Below are 16032 nucleotides of genomic sequence, written 5' to 3'. Positions count from 1 at the left end.
GGGGCCCGGGGACTGGGGAGCAAGTGCGGGGAGCGGGGATCCCGAGAGTTGTTCGGGAGCAGGAGGGAGATCTCGGTGAGGGGCGAAAAGAGGGTAAGGTGAAAGGAACGGGCGGGAGTGTGTGAAATGAGGGTGTGGGGAGATTCCCTTTTATTTCTGGAGAAAAGTGTGTCGGTTGGACTTGTGCTGCGTATTTGGCGCACCGTCCCACTTCCCCAGGGGTGTTGGACGGATTTGAAGGAGATAGGGGGCTGGAGATAAGGTTTAGCCGGTTTTAATTTTTATTGTTTCTAACTCAAATTCAGTATTTTACATTTATGGCTATGTCAGTATCGAAATGGGGGGGGGAGGTGACAGTTTGTGACAGTGAAATGATGTTTTGTATGACAGCTTTTCTCTGACCACTGTGAAATGCCGGAATTGTGGGGTGGGGAATAAGCCAACATGTAACCGCAGAGCCTTCTGGCTTTGCTCTGTACGAATCTTGTAGCTCAGGAGTTACTTGAAGACCCTCCGGAGAAGTAGTTCAACACGTGAAATACATATTACTTTTTGAGATACAGCAGAAATTATCTGTCGTAGGTTGTTGGGTAAAATCTTTATTTATTTTAATAGGGACTCTGTGCTTCGCGGAAGTTTGCAAGCAACTCGAGTACTGGAGTAAATCGGGATTGTGCTGTTCCTTTAGATCTGCTTTTAAAACATAAGCAAGATTTTTATTCTCTGTGTTTATTAGAAATGAAGGTGCTATTAGCCCATGTTCTTAGTTTCTTTTCTCTCGTCTTCTTCACGATGAGGTAAAAGTATATGATGCTGTTAATTGCGAAAGTTTGAGAGACTCGTCCCCTGGGTTAATGTAATTGACGTTCCCTAATGGGCCGATGGGTGGGAAGGGCAGGTGATGGTTCTGGGTCTCCGGTCTGGTCTAGCCTTTTGTCCCCCCACGTCCCTCGAGTCTAGGGGCTCAGTAGAGGTGCCCCAGCGGAACGCAGCTATCACTGCAGCTTTAAAAAAAAAAAAAAAAAAAAAAAGACGAAAAAAAAAAGACTCTTCCTGATAGCTACGCAGAAACCAAAGGGACTGTAGTTTCCTTCTTTCAAGAAGCAAAAGACCTGCTGGAAGACATACTTGTCTTGTTGGGTGTTGCTATATTTCAGTGTGTAGAGGAAAAAGGGGCAAGGGGAAAGGAAGTGGAACATATTTATTTAGTATATTTTTACTTTGCTGTGTCTAGATTTCTTTTATAAAAGTTGAGACACCACATATCCCCGTGGGATAGCTATCTAAAGATTTAAGGAATAAACACATTCACATAAACTAGACAAATCGGTCTAATGTAGCTTAATAAGCATTTTTTGTTTTGATGCTGATCTTGGAGCTTTATAGATTCAGGAAATACCAATACTTGCTTTCGATTTAAACATTCTCAAGCTTATGTATTTTTAAGCTTTGGCAATTCAGCTTACTAGGAATTGGTTGCTTCTCCCCTTCTAAATTTCATCTCCTTATTAAGTATTTTGAAAACTCTGCTTTCGGAAAAATGCTTTCTAGCAATGGCTTGTCAATTTCTGGAGCATTAGGGTGGAGAAGGGAGCTGCCTTTGTACTCCTGGGAGACTCCTGCTCCTGAAGGTGTCAATAGTGTCATCCCCATGCAAGATGTAGCAAGGTACTGTTTCAGAACTTGTCTCTACACAATGCACACAAATGCAGATAATTTGGGGAGAAAAATTGCAGTCAGCTTCTGTTGATAGAGAAATATATAAATCTATAGGATACTTTGGATATTTTTCTTACGTTTTTATTTATACTGGGTCAGGCTCTGTGGGTCCCTAGCTGCTGGCTGGGGTCAACCCACCACAGTTTGTGTGCAGCACAATTATTTGCTTTTGCTTCATTTTGGGAAAGAGGGTGTGGGGTTATGCAAGAATTAGAAATGGAGCCAAAGGATTTTTGTTGTTCCTAAATACTGAGGTTGTATACCATGAATATCCTTTTAATGCGCAATTTGTTTAGATTCCAAGTGTTCCCCTCCTCTCTGTTCTTTCTTTGATGTTGTTATTTCTGTGACTAATTGTATGATTTAGAATTACATATTGAAAGTAGCTGTCAGTTGGCGGATGAAAAAGAGGTCAGTCTCTACAGTGCTTTGAAAGAATGTACTATTGTGGTAGAAATAGTGGCTTCTTTGAGAAGGGAGTGTCTCATTTTCATATTGTGGAAGTTGTTGCTTGAACCTTTTGATAACAAACTCTAAATACAAAGAATGTTATATTCAAATGAACTAAATGCAGGTGAACCCACAGTTATACTTTGCATTTACAATTACTTCAGTCTTGGAATTACTCTAAAATATTGAACAAGTTAGAGACAGGTGTTGATTATGGTCGAGTGAATAAGTGAACATACTGTAAAATTTGAATTCAAGGTGAAACGAGTATCTTCAAGAAAGAAACATGATTGTTATTACCTTCAAGCAAGTATTGCGGCGTATGAAAATGCACAGTTAGAGCACATGCAGTGCTATTTCTACACAGCTCCCAGTTGATTGTTAACCCTGTCATACCCTGGTTTGACTTCTTTTAAACTTTGACTTTGAAATTACAGTGTTGGCTTTGATATGGAGTGTCAACTTTAATTTCTGCTCTATATCCCGTATTCTTAGAGCCCTGAAACTCCTGAGTTGCATGACCAAAAATCAATTGCTGAAAAAACATCACTTCATAGGCATGTAGATTGGGTCTGTGATAGAGAAGGAACTGTGGTGCGTAACGCTTGAGTACCTCTGTGAGATGCCATGTGATTTGCTGTGTTACAAATGCTGGGCACTGCTCTGTATGTGTATATATAGATATATTTTAATAATGCAAAGATATACATATTTTAATAATGCAAGGAATCAGAATGTCCCCTTACTGCTGGGCAAGGTGTAGGCCTGCGTATGATTCAATGATTGTTCCTGCAGTTGGTTATGTTGCAGATCGGGCACAGCAGTGACTTTTATAACACATTTTGGTAAATAATATCTTTAGTAATTTTTGTCTTTTTGTTTTGTTTTGTTTTGTTTTTGTTGTTCTCCTATCATGCAAATATTTTTTTCCTCGATAGAAACTTCACAATTCAGCAACTTCAGAATATTCACTGTCTTACTTTTCTCAATTTGGGAAGGAAATGAGTTTTTGGCGAAAGTGGTATCACCTTCTCTTTTCACGAAGCAGAAGAAAAAATATGCTAATGATAAAATAGTAGGAAGTGTCTCTGATTGTCACTGAAGCTCTCCAGTGAAAATCAAACCCCAAAATTTCTGCAGCATTGGTTTTTGGAATCTGGTAAAGGCAAAGGTTTTATTTTTTAAAGGCTAACCTCACAACGTAACTTCTAAGCTTTCTGGAGATCTAAAAAGTTATGTATTATTTACAGTGAAAAAAGAATACACGTTTTTCTGGTAATGCTGTGGAACTGAATGATGGCAAATGTAAAAGCCTATTAGAGAAAAAAAAAAGTGTGGTAGGGAAGGATGTGTGCAAAAGACTTGTGATGTAGGAAACTAAGAGGGATGTAGAACTGTTATCAGCGATACTGCCCCCACCTACATTCTGTTGACTTCTGTTGTAGCTCTTGTTTTTGGGAAGAAAATGAAAAAAGGATCAAGGACCCTGAATCTTCAGTGTGTGTGGCTAGATAGAATGTTGCCCATCTTGCTGCATGCATGTGCACTCCCTGTTTTGCCCAGTGAGAGGCAGAGGTTAGCAAAATTGGGGTCTTGCAGGGTATTTGTGATACACTCCGTGAATGTATGGGTGATAGGCAGTACAGATGTTGTTTGTTCTTTTCCTTCTGGGAGGTCTGTTTTGAGGAGGATACTGGATTCATTTGAATGCTGTCACAAGCTTTGGGATAAACAATTTGCTTTATCTCGAGGTTTGTCTGATAGTAACAGGTGACATGCAAAAAGGCATGTGTAGCCCAAAAGTCAACATGGCAATGGGCTGCGGGGCTCCAAAGACAGAAAAACCTGGAACTTTACTTGAGTTGAATAGTCCAACTTATAATTCAGTACGAAACTATAAAACACAAAAAAATACATGGACTATTTTAAAGTTTTAATATTGCAAGTTTTAGTTATCCCTTCTTGAATGAGAATTTAGAGTGGGTTTATTTGTAAACTGTAAGGTTCATATTACCTCGGAAGGCATTGTGATAAGTTCTCTGGCTAAAAAGCGTCATGAATCATACATTTGGGTATTCAACCTTTGCTGTGGAGCTCTATCTGGCATCTCAACAGTAGTCTATTTATTATTTTTAAAAGGAAATGTTCTTAGAAAGTTTAGCAAAAATTTATAATTATCTTTTCTGTAAGACAGGCTTTTCATTTGTCTGTACTAATTTTGTAAATTGTTTAGTTATCAGGAGACAGATGAATATTACAAAGCTTTTCTCTTTTGTGTACTAAAATGTGTTCTTATATTGCTCTGAGAAGTATAAAGAATGTTTTAAGAGAATAAGTTTAAGATTCATCCTTAATCAAAACTTGAATCTCTGGATTTTACACTTTACAGAAGCAATACTTAAAAAAAATGTTTTGTAGCATAGGAATTAATTGCTTTTTATCATCAAATAGCTTTGATTATGATAAGCTTTGATTATGAAGGAGAAGAATGACTTTTTAATTTTCTTTTTCCATTTTTTCCCCAGGCTTTGGAATTTAACAAGAAGGGCCTGGTGCCTTTTGCTCATTTTGCTCTCATTGATTCAGTGATACTCTATTAAATGTCTAATATAATGTAGAACTAGTAGTTGCAGTCTTCATTGTCAGCCTGCTGTTTAGCTTTGTTCCAGCGTATTCTGAATATGATGTTTGAAAAGCTCCTGCTGGATTCCACAAAAGCGTTAGGAAATTTATATACCACTTCAATGCGTGTTAAAAGGTTTTTCAGGAAGGGGTTCAGAAAACACTTTCCAAAGTTGCTTGAGCTAATGAGAGAGTCTGGGGATCTGAGGGTGTGATTTGCAGCTAAATTCTTCATATAGAAGTTTTTGTTTGATACCCTTCATTGCTTGGCATAATTTGACATGTTTTGGTAAACTTTTTTTCTCTTTTTTTAAACCATTATACAATCTTAATGATGAGTTGTAAGCTCTCCAAAATTTTCTTTGCTTCTGACTTATTCCATAGATAAGCAGATGACCTGGTTCATGAAGGACTTGCATTATACACATTCACTGTATTTGTTTTTGTGTTTTGTATTGCAATCTATTGTGACTGGTTCCTAGTCTCTTTTTTAATCCGTATATGTTTTATGCTAGCTTTGACAAGTGGTTACAAAAGCTTTACTTGAGAGAGGGTGATTCTGAAGATACTTCTTATGTTTCCCAGTTAATGTCTGCATAAGCTAATATGTAAATACCTTCCATCAAAATCTTTTAAGAGTGTTCAAAGTGCCTGTGTTTGAATAAAGTATTGTTTTTGAAGTGCTGTACTGATTTCTGATGATTGAGAAAACCAAAGTTGATTCATATCTTGTACTTAGATATAATTTCATTTGAAAAGGTATGCACAGTCTTCAGATACCTGTTATTTTGATCTGTTTGAACTCTGTTCAGTATTAGATTACCTATAACAACTTTATTCATTAGCATCTTGCCTAATTACGTTTTGAGTTTCTTTGACTATTATGCCATGTATGGTGTTACTGCACATCAAGCTTCTAGCTAACCATGGAGGTGTTTCTAGGTTGAGTCTTGGTGACCTCATAATGATTCATATCCCAATAATGACAAACTTCATAGCAAAATAATCTCTGTAATAGCAAAAGGGCTACTGCTGATGAATGCAAATGGATCTTATCAAGAGCACTTTCCAATCAGACTATTGGGGATCTGGATCATTAATCTCAAACATCCACACTTTTATCTTTATTTCAACTTTTCGTGTACAAATGATAACTTTGGTGAGATAGTCTTTCATAGCTCCAATCTGTTTTCATAATGGTAATGATTGTTTCCTGTCATGTTCCACACAGCCTTTCATGCGTCTAAATTTCCATGTGCTGTATTCCACTTAGCTACTACTTCAGACATCTTTGTCACCTTTGACTGTCCAAAGTTTTGGCTTCCAGGCCTTCTAGAAGGGGATGAGCAACTTTGTAAGATCTAGACATGAAAAAATGTTCATATGGTCTTATCCTTAATTCTGTCTCTTCTATTATTATAGAGAATGAACAGCTGTCACTCTAGTTATCTTAGTTGTGATCCTAGAGTTCAGAGTAACATGAATTGCATTTTCTCTTCCTTGATGTGAGTTCAGAACTGTGTGTATGGTTTTTATTTTTTGCTCTAATTTCTTCTTTAGCCTAAGAAAAATGCATTTAGTCCTTGAGATGGTAAGCTTTTAAAATTCCATTTTAAGTTTATAAGATAGTTCCCTGTCTTGATTAAATGGTGCTCATATTGAGTGACCTGACAATTACTAGTTTGTGATGGTCTGTCGGATTTCAAGGACTGTGGAATACTTTTAACTTCCCTTCACTGTTACAAAAGAAGAGTAATTATTATATATATAGCAGAAAAACAGTATAACATCCCAGATGCTTTTTCTTCATTGCCTAAGAAGGAATAGTTGTGTATTTTCTGTTATGTGGTGGCTTTGTGTTTTGCTTTTGTTTTGTTTTTCCAGAAAGGAATGTGCTAGTTTTGGTTATTTTGAAGGAAAAACACTCACTCTTTGCTCTCAGTGAAGGATAATATCAAGTTCCTATAACTTGGAAAACAGCATCTGCTCTTTGTTCCTGTCACTTAAAAAAGTAGATCTGTTAGGTGGGTGGCAATGGACCATTCTCTAAAGTAACAGGTTAGAAACAAGTTGATTAATTTACCAGGTATTTGACACCTAATAGTTTGAAATATTAGTGTCTTCTCTCCTGTTTTCCTTCTTGGTTTCTGTATTCTGCTTTAAATTGTCTGAGGTTCATTGTTCTGCTCAATAAAACAACAGAGCTGGTCTCATGTTGTAAAGAATAGCAAGCTTTCAGGCAGAGTTCGTATTTGAAGGTTGCTTGATCTAATCTAGTTCAGTAAAGGACTCTCTAGTTTCTTTGCCCATCTGCTTTAAAACCTATACGCAATGGAGTCCAGAAACGAGGAGACAGCACATTTTAGCTTGAAAACAGCCACTGTTGAAATATTGTTTCTTAAGATCATAAAAGTACAAATAAAGCAAACAGTAATTTGTGCAGTACCAGCTTAAACAGTTATTAGTTCACACTTGGTCATCTCAGAGTTGTAGTGCAGGTGACTACCAGGTCTCTTATGTCATCTGGAGATCTTTCATCAAGCAAAAATACTTTTCTCTGGTTCCTACACTTAAACAGGCTCTAAACAGGCTGTCCTAATTTCAGGGGTCTGAGAACAACATGTTGGCCTGATTTTCATGTCCTTGCATGTGGAGATTTGTTTGCAGTGGCACTATTTCTACATCTTTGCTTGCTTTTTCCTGTCAGAGGTGATAATTGTGACGAGTACCAATCTTTCCTCTTCATTTTTATGGGTGCCATTATGTTTTGACTTTTCTCTTTAGTCTTTGTTTTTGGATTGATCTGTTTTATCTAGCTGTTGCCCTCAGCTGCATGCTCTCCTCCTTACCATTACTAGTTCAATGCTGATTACTGTGGGCTACAGTAGAAAATCAGAAAATGGCAGCTTTTCCTAATTGTGCACCTAAGCAGTTAGCTTGTCTCCTAGAAGATCCTGTCAACTTCTTTTTTTCAGGATGTGCTGCCATCCTTTATCCTGCTGTGTCATGTATAGCTTTAGGTAATTTGTGGAGAAACTCTAATCCTGTTGACTTGGGCAGTACTTTCTTTCTGTCCAAGCTTAGTTCTCTTCCTTGGTACTCTTCAGTTGATGTATCAACAAGACTTGAAGAAAAAGGCCAGGGAGAACTACATTTTCTGGTTCCAAAATTGCTTTCCTTTTGCTTGATTTGTGTATTAAGAGCTTTCCCAAAGCTGCTGTTTTGAAAGATGTGCTTGGACACACTGAAATGTGGTACTTTTTGCTAGAATAGTAACACTTATTAGATGCTTGAGTGTACATTATGTTGCACTGATGACATATATGTTGGCTTCATGCAGGTTGCACAGGCAGTTGTTGTGTCAGATTCTGATACCAGTTCTAGCATGGTGATGTCTGGTGAGATGGGAGAATCCTTCCACTGTTCTGTCTGTGGTAGCAGTAGTATTCTTTAAAGCCTCTCAGATTTGGAGCAGTTGTCTTGTAATTGCGGAAAGTGTTCGTTGTGAAAGGTCCTCCAGCAGTGGTCATTTAGGTTCTTCGGAGCGGCTGGTGAATAGAATGACTGATTTTTGGGGGGGACAAAGAACTGCTCTAACAGTGTCATTGGAAAGAATGTGGCTCAGACACAAGCTCTTCAGCTTGCTTTTCCTAGCTATATGACTTCAGAGATCAACTGAGTGCAGCAACTAAGGATGTTGGAGCAAGCCATTGCCAGCTGTGGCAACACTGGTGAAAGCACTTTCTGGGAGCTGCTAATCTTTTCCTGCAGCTTTACAGATTTGTTATTTTTATTGTTTATTTATTTATTTTTAATAAGGATAATTTTACTTCATGCTTTATAGGGAGTAATTATGTGAGAGTTTGTATGTCTTAAGTGTCCTGTTGTACTTCTGTATATGCAGCACCTTTTAGCCATCCCACTAGATGAGGTAATTTTTTTCTCAGTATAATGTGAAAAAAAAAACCTGAGGTGGGACTTACTTGGTAGTGATTATATGCTTATTTGTGATGTGGTTTTCCCCTTTCACTATAAAAATAATATTACAATAACCTTCAAGACTTTTTTTTTTTTTTTTTTTTTTTTTTAGGATAAGATAATTAAACATCCTAAATGGAAGTAAAAACAGGATTAAGTGAATAGTGCAAAATTATAGCTCACATTGAAATAAGTACATAATAATTCAAACTAGGTAACTCAGCTTTTTATTGTGTAACCTCATGAAAGTGGGAAAGGTTTTACTGATGTTACTGAATGTGTAATACAAGTTAAATTGAGTTTATGGTACAGTTTAGATTAATGGATTGAGTTTATGGCTTTATCTCTCTTTAGGACTATAGCCAGCACTACAAATCTCCACTATGTTATTGGAGATGCAGGATTTCTGTGTTCCCATCTCTGTCTTTCTATTCAGTTTCAAGAATATGGCAGGGTTAGATGACCGTTTTGCTTAACAGTGCAAACAGTGTTTAATTGAAAAGCTTTCTGCTGACAGCTCTTAAAGGATGTGAGATGGTACAACCTTTGTGGAGTACTCCGCAATGGAAGATCCAAACTAGTGTATTTCTCAGTGAAAAATTTCTTCCCATTGAGTTTAGTATTTAACTAGTATCCAGGGAAGTTCTATATCCTGAATCTCTTCAGTGATATTCAGTTCTTCATTAAAACTGTGGACACTCTGGCCATAGTCTCTTTAGGGTAGTCCCTGACTCTGGCTTTCCCGAGCAGGAAATACACTGTTTTGAAACTGTATATGTTGAGTAGCATTCTCAGTACTTGTTAAGAAGAGTAGTATGTAATACTAAGTTGCCTCAGACTGCTTTCTGACTGTGAGATGACATACTGTAATTATATAGACACTAACTCAGTCTAGATTTGCCTTACCTGCTGTTACTCCTTTCTTGACACATGACTGCATCTTCCTCCTGCTGACTTCAGCAATGACTGTGATGTAGCACTAGCAACAGTGTTTGTTGTGCTTGCAGTGAAAATAGTACAGTAAGCTTCAGTTCAAATCGTGGTGCATATTGCCTCATTGATTTATTAACGGTGTGTTACTGTCTTGCCTCGTACACATTTTTAAAATGGAACTGATCACAAAACTGATAATTCTTTAACAATAATTTCACTGTGCTGTGTGTTTTGGTTTTTAACATGTAGCATTAGGGTAAGTTGTAGATTGCCTAAGATTTGCAAGCATAATTGGCATGTACTTCGGTTGAATGCAGTGAGTTAATTTCAGCATCTCCTATCAAAGAGCTATCAAAGAGTTTTCCTCTTTTGATTAAGAGATTTTTGTTCTTGAAATCTGTAGTACTGCTACTGAATGCTTTCCTAAGCATTTTTTTACTAGCTTTCAAACATACAGTTTGGCTTGAAGTTGCTCTTTGAGAGGCATTCTTTAGCAGCTATGCTGGTTTATGCAGCTTCTGCTGCTTGGTGCTGCACCCTTAGCTGTGCTAGTGAAACTGTTCATGCAGCTGCTCCTTAAAGTGGATCAGGGAACTGACCTTGGTTAAGAACAGTTAAACTTAGTAACTTTTTTGCCTTACTGGTTTTAGCATGGCTTATTTCAACTTTGCTGAATGGCCCACAGTCATACTGATGCAAATGGATGGATAATATTCTGATAGGAATGAAAGAAGGAAAAAAATGGAAACTGCTTAAGGCTTTCTATTAGCAGCTTATAAAATAAAAAAAAACAACAAACCAACGACAAACCAACCCACAACAATTCCTTTGTTAAATAGGGCTCTTTGCTTCCCCAACAGCCTCCCAAATAATAGATTTGTATAAATGTAGAACCCTCTTCTCCCAAACTCCCCAACAAATGAACTGACTTTAGCAGCTTAGATATTTCCAGACTTACTGGCTCTGCAGACTCAGTCTTCCCTACTTGGTAGTGGTGAAGGGTCTTTATAGGTTTAGTAATTCATGTTAAATGCATGATAGGAGCTCTGCATGTATCGCCCCAAGCACCTAATAATCCAAGAACATGACAGTATTCACAGTGCTAGGGCTAAGGGGTGACCTGATTGCTGTCTGTGTGATTAGAGATTACAGACAAGGTAGAACTAGACTCCTTTTAGTGGTGCCCAGTGATAGGATGAAAGAAGGTATATACAAGCTAGATTGGTTTAAATTATTATTCTATGTTTTTTACACGTTCAGGAACACAGGTGGCAGCAAGAAAATTGCTCTCCTTTGTTTTTCCAGTTAAAAGAATACAGTTTGCAACTTGTATGTCCTTTTAGCACTACCTGTTTCATTCATCTGCTAACTTGTTTTTACTGAATCTGTAGGAGTAAGTCATAATCATGTTTCAGTGTACTATGTATCTGATATGGTGTGTTTTTTTTTTCCCTTCAGCAAATTTGACAGGCCATGCAGAGAAAGTTGGCATTGAAAACTTTGAACTCCTAAAAGTCCTTGGAACAGGCGGTAAGATGCACTGTTTTTCTCAGCTGAAAGTTGGAAGCATTGCTCTTAAGTATGATTTGTTTTCTAGCTGAAGTTTTGGTAATTAGAACGTTCTTTAGGAAGAGATATCACTTCTGTATTGCATAGCATTAATTTTCTTCACCTTTTTTCCTCACAAATCTAGGGCAAAATTGGTAGTCAGACCTTGTGACTTATAAAACTTTTGAAGATGCACTTTAAAAGAAAAAAGGAGAAAAAAAATACTTGGGATTTGTGGTGATTTTATACAGTTTGTGGAAAAAAATTTGATCTAAGTTAAGGCATGATCTTGATAATGGAAAAAACCACTAATTTTAATACATTATTGAATAGGATGCTCTGCTCTTTATGTTTTAGAGTGGTCATTGGCTCTGCTAGTCTTTTTCCATCCTATTAAAATCTTAGTAATTTTTAAGATGGAAAGAGTTCACTGTCATATTATGGATTTCAGCACAACGTCGAAGACTTCTAGGATGTTGTAGGATTGGTGACTACAACCAGCAAAAAAGCTTTGTTTCCCCTTTGTTAAAGGGACACACACAGAGACATGTACACAGACCAGAAGTGTTCTTTGTGTTGTTTTGCATTTTTGTGTTTGATATTAACATCAGGTGAAGTGTTGAGTAGATTGGGTTAATCATGAAAGTGGACTATCATTAAGGTTAAGTTAGTTACATTACTAAATTTTGGCTGTTATCAGCCATTAATGTCTAGCAGTGAGGCTATAATTGCACAAGCTGCTACATCACTTAAAAGAGCAAAGTTGTTTTTTTCACATTTAGGTGTCACACAGATTCTTTCATAAATTCATTAGACTGTTCAATCACCTGAGAGTGTATTTTCCTGGTTTTGAAGTAAGTATTTTTTAATTTGAATTTACCAGGCTTCAGCACTCAACCCTTGCAGTTAAATTTCAATAGTTGGTGGTAGAGGCAAGGAAGGTTTGATATTCATAGATATGTTGCATATTCATAAGTAGAAGTAGCTATGCTGTTCTGAAGTGGTCAGTGTTGGTCTGAGTGGGTTTGACAAAAATGAAATTACTTATAATTATGCATTTATGTGAGGATGTATTTCTCTACTGCTGCTGGAAACATTAGCTGAATTTATACACATGTATGTGTGTGTGCATATGAAAACCAGTCCCACACCTGATTTGTTTTCCTTTTTCCTTACCACTGCCATTAGTCTGAGATGACCTTACTATTGAAACTATTGCATTTGGAATACAAAGTTATGATGGTTTCATAAGTGCCAGTCTTCAAGTTCAGACTGGTAGTAGCCTGACCTCCTCCTACTGTCTTTAGGCAGTACCTCTGAAATACCTGTTTTGCTGCTGTTAAACTGCTGTCTGTCAGTCATTGCTACTTTCCTTGTCCTCCCTTCATGAACAGATCAGCCGCATTTCTCTTGGTCTGTGATGGTCTCTTAGTCATAGCAGATAGTCCTTAGACTCATAGTGCCAAGCTGTTCTATTATGTCAGGTTTACAGGGTAATATTTGACTGACTGCTTTTTTTAAAAGGACTACTTGAGTGGATTGACAGTGGGGTTGTGTATGTATGAAGAAAAAAAGCTGAGGTAGGATGCCTGTCTTCATCCTGCTCTAGTAGTCACCTTGCTCCAGAAACATCTGTCTTAGTAGGCTTCAAACTATTTCAAGAACTGACTAAAAGATTACTGCAAACTTTAGGAATACAAGGACACATTCAGTATCCTGGAATGGCATTCATAGGAAGAGTATTTTTTTTTTTTTCCCCCTGAGGAAATGGTAGCTGCACTTTTTAAATGTATAGCTTTAATCATTAAGAGCATTAAGTGCAAATTACCTGATCAGAATGAAGCAAGTTCTGCTTGCTTTTGGGGAAGTGACAATCTGTGAATTGTCAGAGTTTTCAGTAACATGGAATCACTGAAAACAGGACTGGAATGGACTCAAAGAGGTTCAATTATTGCTCGGCCCAAGATGCAGTCAGTTATGTCTACATCATCCCTCACAATAATTTGTTCTTTAAAGTCTCTAGTAGTCGAGATTCTGTAACCTTTCTATGTCTTCTTCCTGAGGATGTTTAATTTCCTAGGTTGAGAAACATTTTGGAGATTGCAATAAGCAAAAATCCCATCTTGTTCTTGCAAGAGGTTTCTGAAAGAACGCTAGTTCACAGTAGGATATACCTGTGTTAAGGCATTTCTTCTGTAACTAACTTTCAACAAAATATTGATGCAGCTCTAAGTATGATCTTCACTTTCCATGTATTTCTAATTATTATAGTCAGAAGAGTTTCAGTGTCATTTTCATTGACTCAACAAAGCAGAACAGAAACGGAAGCAAGATATTGGCCACTTGGCTAAAATGATCCCAGAATGTTCTGTTGTGATATAAACTTTTATGAGTATTTTATGAGTATTGTTACGTTACAGAACTGCAATGAACTTGTACGAAGTGTCTCTGGTGCTGGTAGTTCAATAACAAAAACTTTTGTAAAAACAAGAGTTCCTAGGAATTTCTTGAACTACCTTGCTGATAACAGGAATCATTGTGCAAGCATGCCACCTGAAGTATGGAAAACCAACTTGAATGCCATAGAATTTGCAGTATCTGCTGCTGCTGCCTGGGATTGTACATGCAGTTTTTTTAGCTATCTTACTGGCTGTATGTTTTTCCTTGCAATGTACCTTGCTTTTTTTGCCCGCATCTTCTATAGCAGAGAGATGATTTTTCAAGAACTTCGTAACATAACAAAAACCTGTTTGCATGCAAAGTTTGCTACAAGATGTTGTTCGTTGTGCCATGAGTTATGGGGTGCTGTGTAGGCCTGCATCTTCTTGTTCTTGCTCTTGAGTTGAGGTTGGAGGAGTGAGTATGACTACTCTGACTTTCCAGTTCTTTGTACTAGAATATATATTTACTTGAGAGAATGAGGAGAATCATAAAGAAAACTGTCTATGATCACTATAACAGAAGCCAGAAATACATGGAATAACAGGCTCTTATTTCAGACATGTCTTAAATGATACTGTCTACTAGTGAGGCCTCATTTAGAACCTGTACTCTCTTGTATAAAACTACTATTCAACATTTCAGTTGTTGTCCTAAGGCTTGCTCTCAGAAAATGAGGAAAAAGTTCTAAAGATACTTGCATGCCTTCTGTATTGATAAGAGTCTGAATTATCTTGTTCTGTACTTTTTATTCTATTAGAATAAGGAGGATATTTTCTTCAGCATAGATACAATCTTTTGGCAATCTAAATAGTTACTGGCTGTTGGCTAAGCTGCGAGTTGCCAGTGCTTACTGAATGTCTTTTACCTCTCAGCCAGAAAATAAGTGATAATTTCATTATTTCAGAAATTTCAAATGTATTTCAAGTATTTTCAAGTGTGTGCGGTGTTGTTTTTTTTTTTTTTCTTTTGCTTTTCCCCTCCTTTGTTTTATATTGGGGTCTACGGGGAAGGCCTCCCCAAACAGACCTTGTATCGCATTTGGTGACTTGCCCCAAATTCTGGACAGGATGATAGAGAGCTGAATTTTTTTGTATTGGGGTGTTGGGTTTTTTTGACAATCATGAGAACTTCTCTGTTCTTTTACACTAGTACATTCTGTGAAGTTGAAGTTGGGGCTGAGTGTTGAGGCCATCTTGGACAAATTGATTGACAGAGACAGAAAGGATACTATTATTAAGGGACCCTGCTGCTTTTTTTGGGAGTAATTTAAGGAAAAATGAGGAACAGGGCATCTGATGGCTTCTGTTTACATGTTACTGTGTATTTTTAGGCAAGAGCTATCTTTACTCTGACAGTGAATGCCTTATCCTGGACTGAGCTTTTAGATATTACTGATATGACTGTAATATAGCTAATGCTAAATAAAAACTGTTTTAAAATTCTTTGTTGTGGAGTTATACAGCATGTAAAATGTTTTCAAACTGATTCTTAAATGATCTGTAGTACTATGAGGCAGAATATAATGGAGCCTCAGTCATATTAAGTGATGACTGTATATACTATTAACTGATTACCATATTTTAAATATAACCTGCTATGAAGCAACTGGAATAGCTATAGAAGATACTCAAAATACACCAAATTAAATTATATCTTGCTTAAGTACATGTAATTGCTGTAGTTTTGTATAGACGTGGGTGGGTTTTTTCAGGTAACAGCACTGAATATTTACTTAAATCTTCATCTGTAAATTTTTTTAGAGACAAAATAATGAAGATTATTAGAAATTGCATCCTTGTGTACTGATGTTTCTCCAATGAAAGTGATTTTTTGTGATAACATTTTCTTTATGGTATGGCTTGGCATAATTTCTTACTAATTATTATTTTCTTTAGTTTGCATTTCTTTTTTTCTTGCATTCCTTTGTCTGTTTTGTTCTCGTACACTCAATTAGAAGCATGGTTGGTATGTTTTGTTCTTTGGTGTTAAAAGAATATCATAATAGACACATACCTGTTTTTACCTGAGTCTCGCAGGAAAAGGCAAGGAAACAAAAATCTGACTTGTAACCTTTTAATCTGAGTTGGATCCTTTTATGTTGCATTAAGAAGCTACCAAGAGAATAAACTTCCTCATTGAAGAAATAAGTAGCACACTGTATCAGTTAAAAAAAAAATACATGAAAGTATGCCACTCTTAATAAAGCTGTTAATAATGTGTTTGTCACTCTGGGAGCAAAATATTGTTTATTTGACGTCTGATTTGCTGGTGTTCTACTGAGTATATTCTTTCTGTGATTCTAAGCTCTATTCTCATCCTCTAGGATTTTAGTCCTCTATT

General features: G+C 36.9%; 1 protein-coding gene across 1 annotated transcript in view; it reads left to right on the top strand.

The window, feature by feature from the left end:
* The window catches only part of RPS6KA5 (ribosomal protein S6 kinase, 90kDa, polypeptide 5), an 87407-nt gene that overhangs the window by 20602 nt on the left and 50773 nt on the right, over positions 1–16032 (top strand). The window contains exon 4 of the mRNA XM_010003750.1: positions 11161–11232. Within this exon, the coding sequence (XP_010002052.1) occupies positions 11161–11232 (72 nt within the window). The remainder of the gene's footprint in view (positions 1–11160; positions 11233–16032) is intronic.

This window comes from Chaetura pelagica, unplaced genomic scaffold (assembly GCF_000747805.2).
Source record: "Chaetura pelagica isolate M959 unplaced genomic scaffold, ChaPel_1.0 scaffold48, whole genome shotgun sequence".
In the NCBI taxonomy this organism is placed as follows: domain Eukaryota; kingdom Metazoa; phylum Chordata; class Aves; order Apodiformes; family Apodidae; genus Chaetura; species Chaetura pelagica.
The sequence above is the reverse complement of the archived record's forward strand: the minus strand, read 5'-3'. Positions and strand labels throughout refer to the sequence as shown.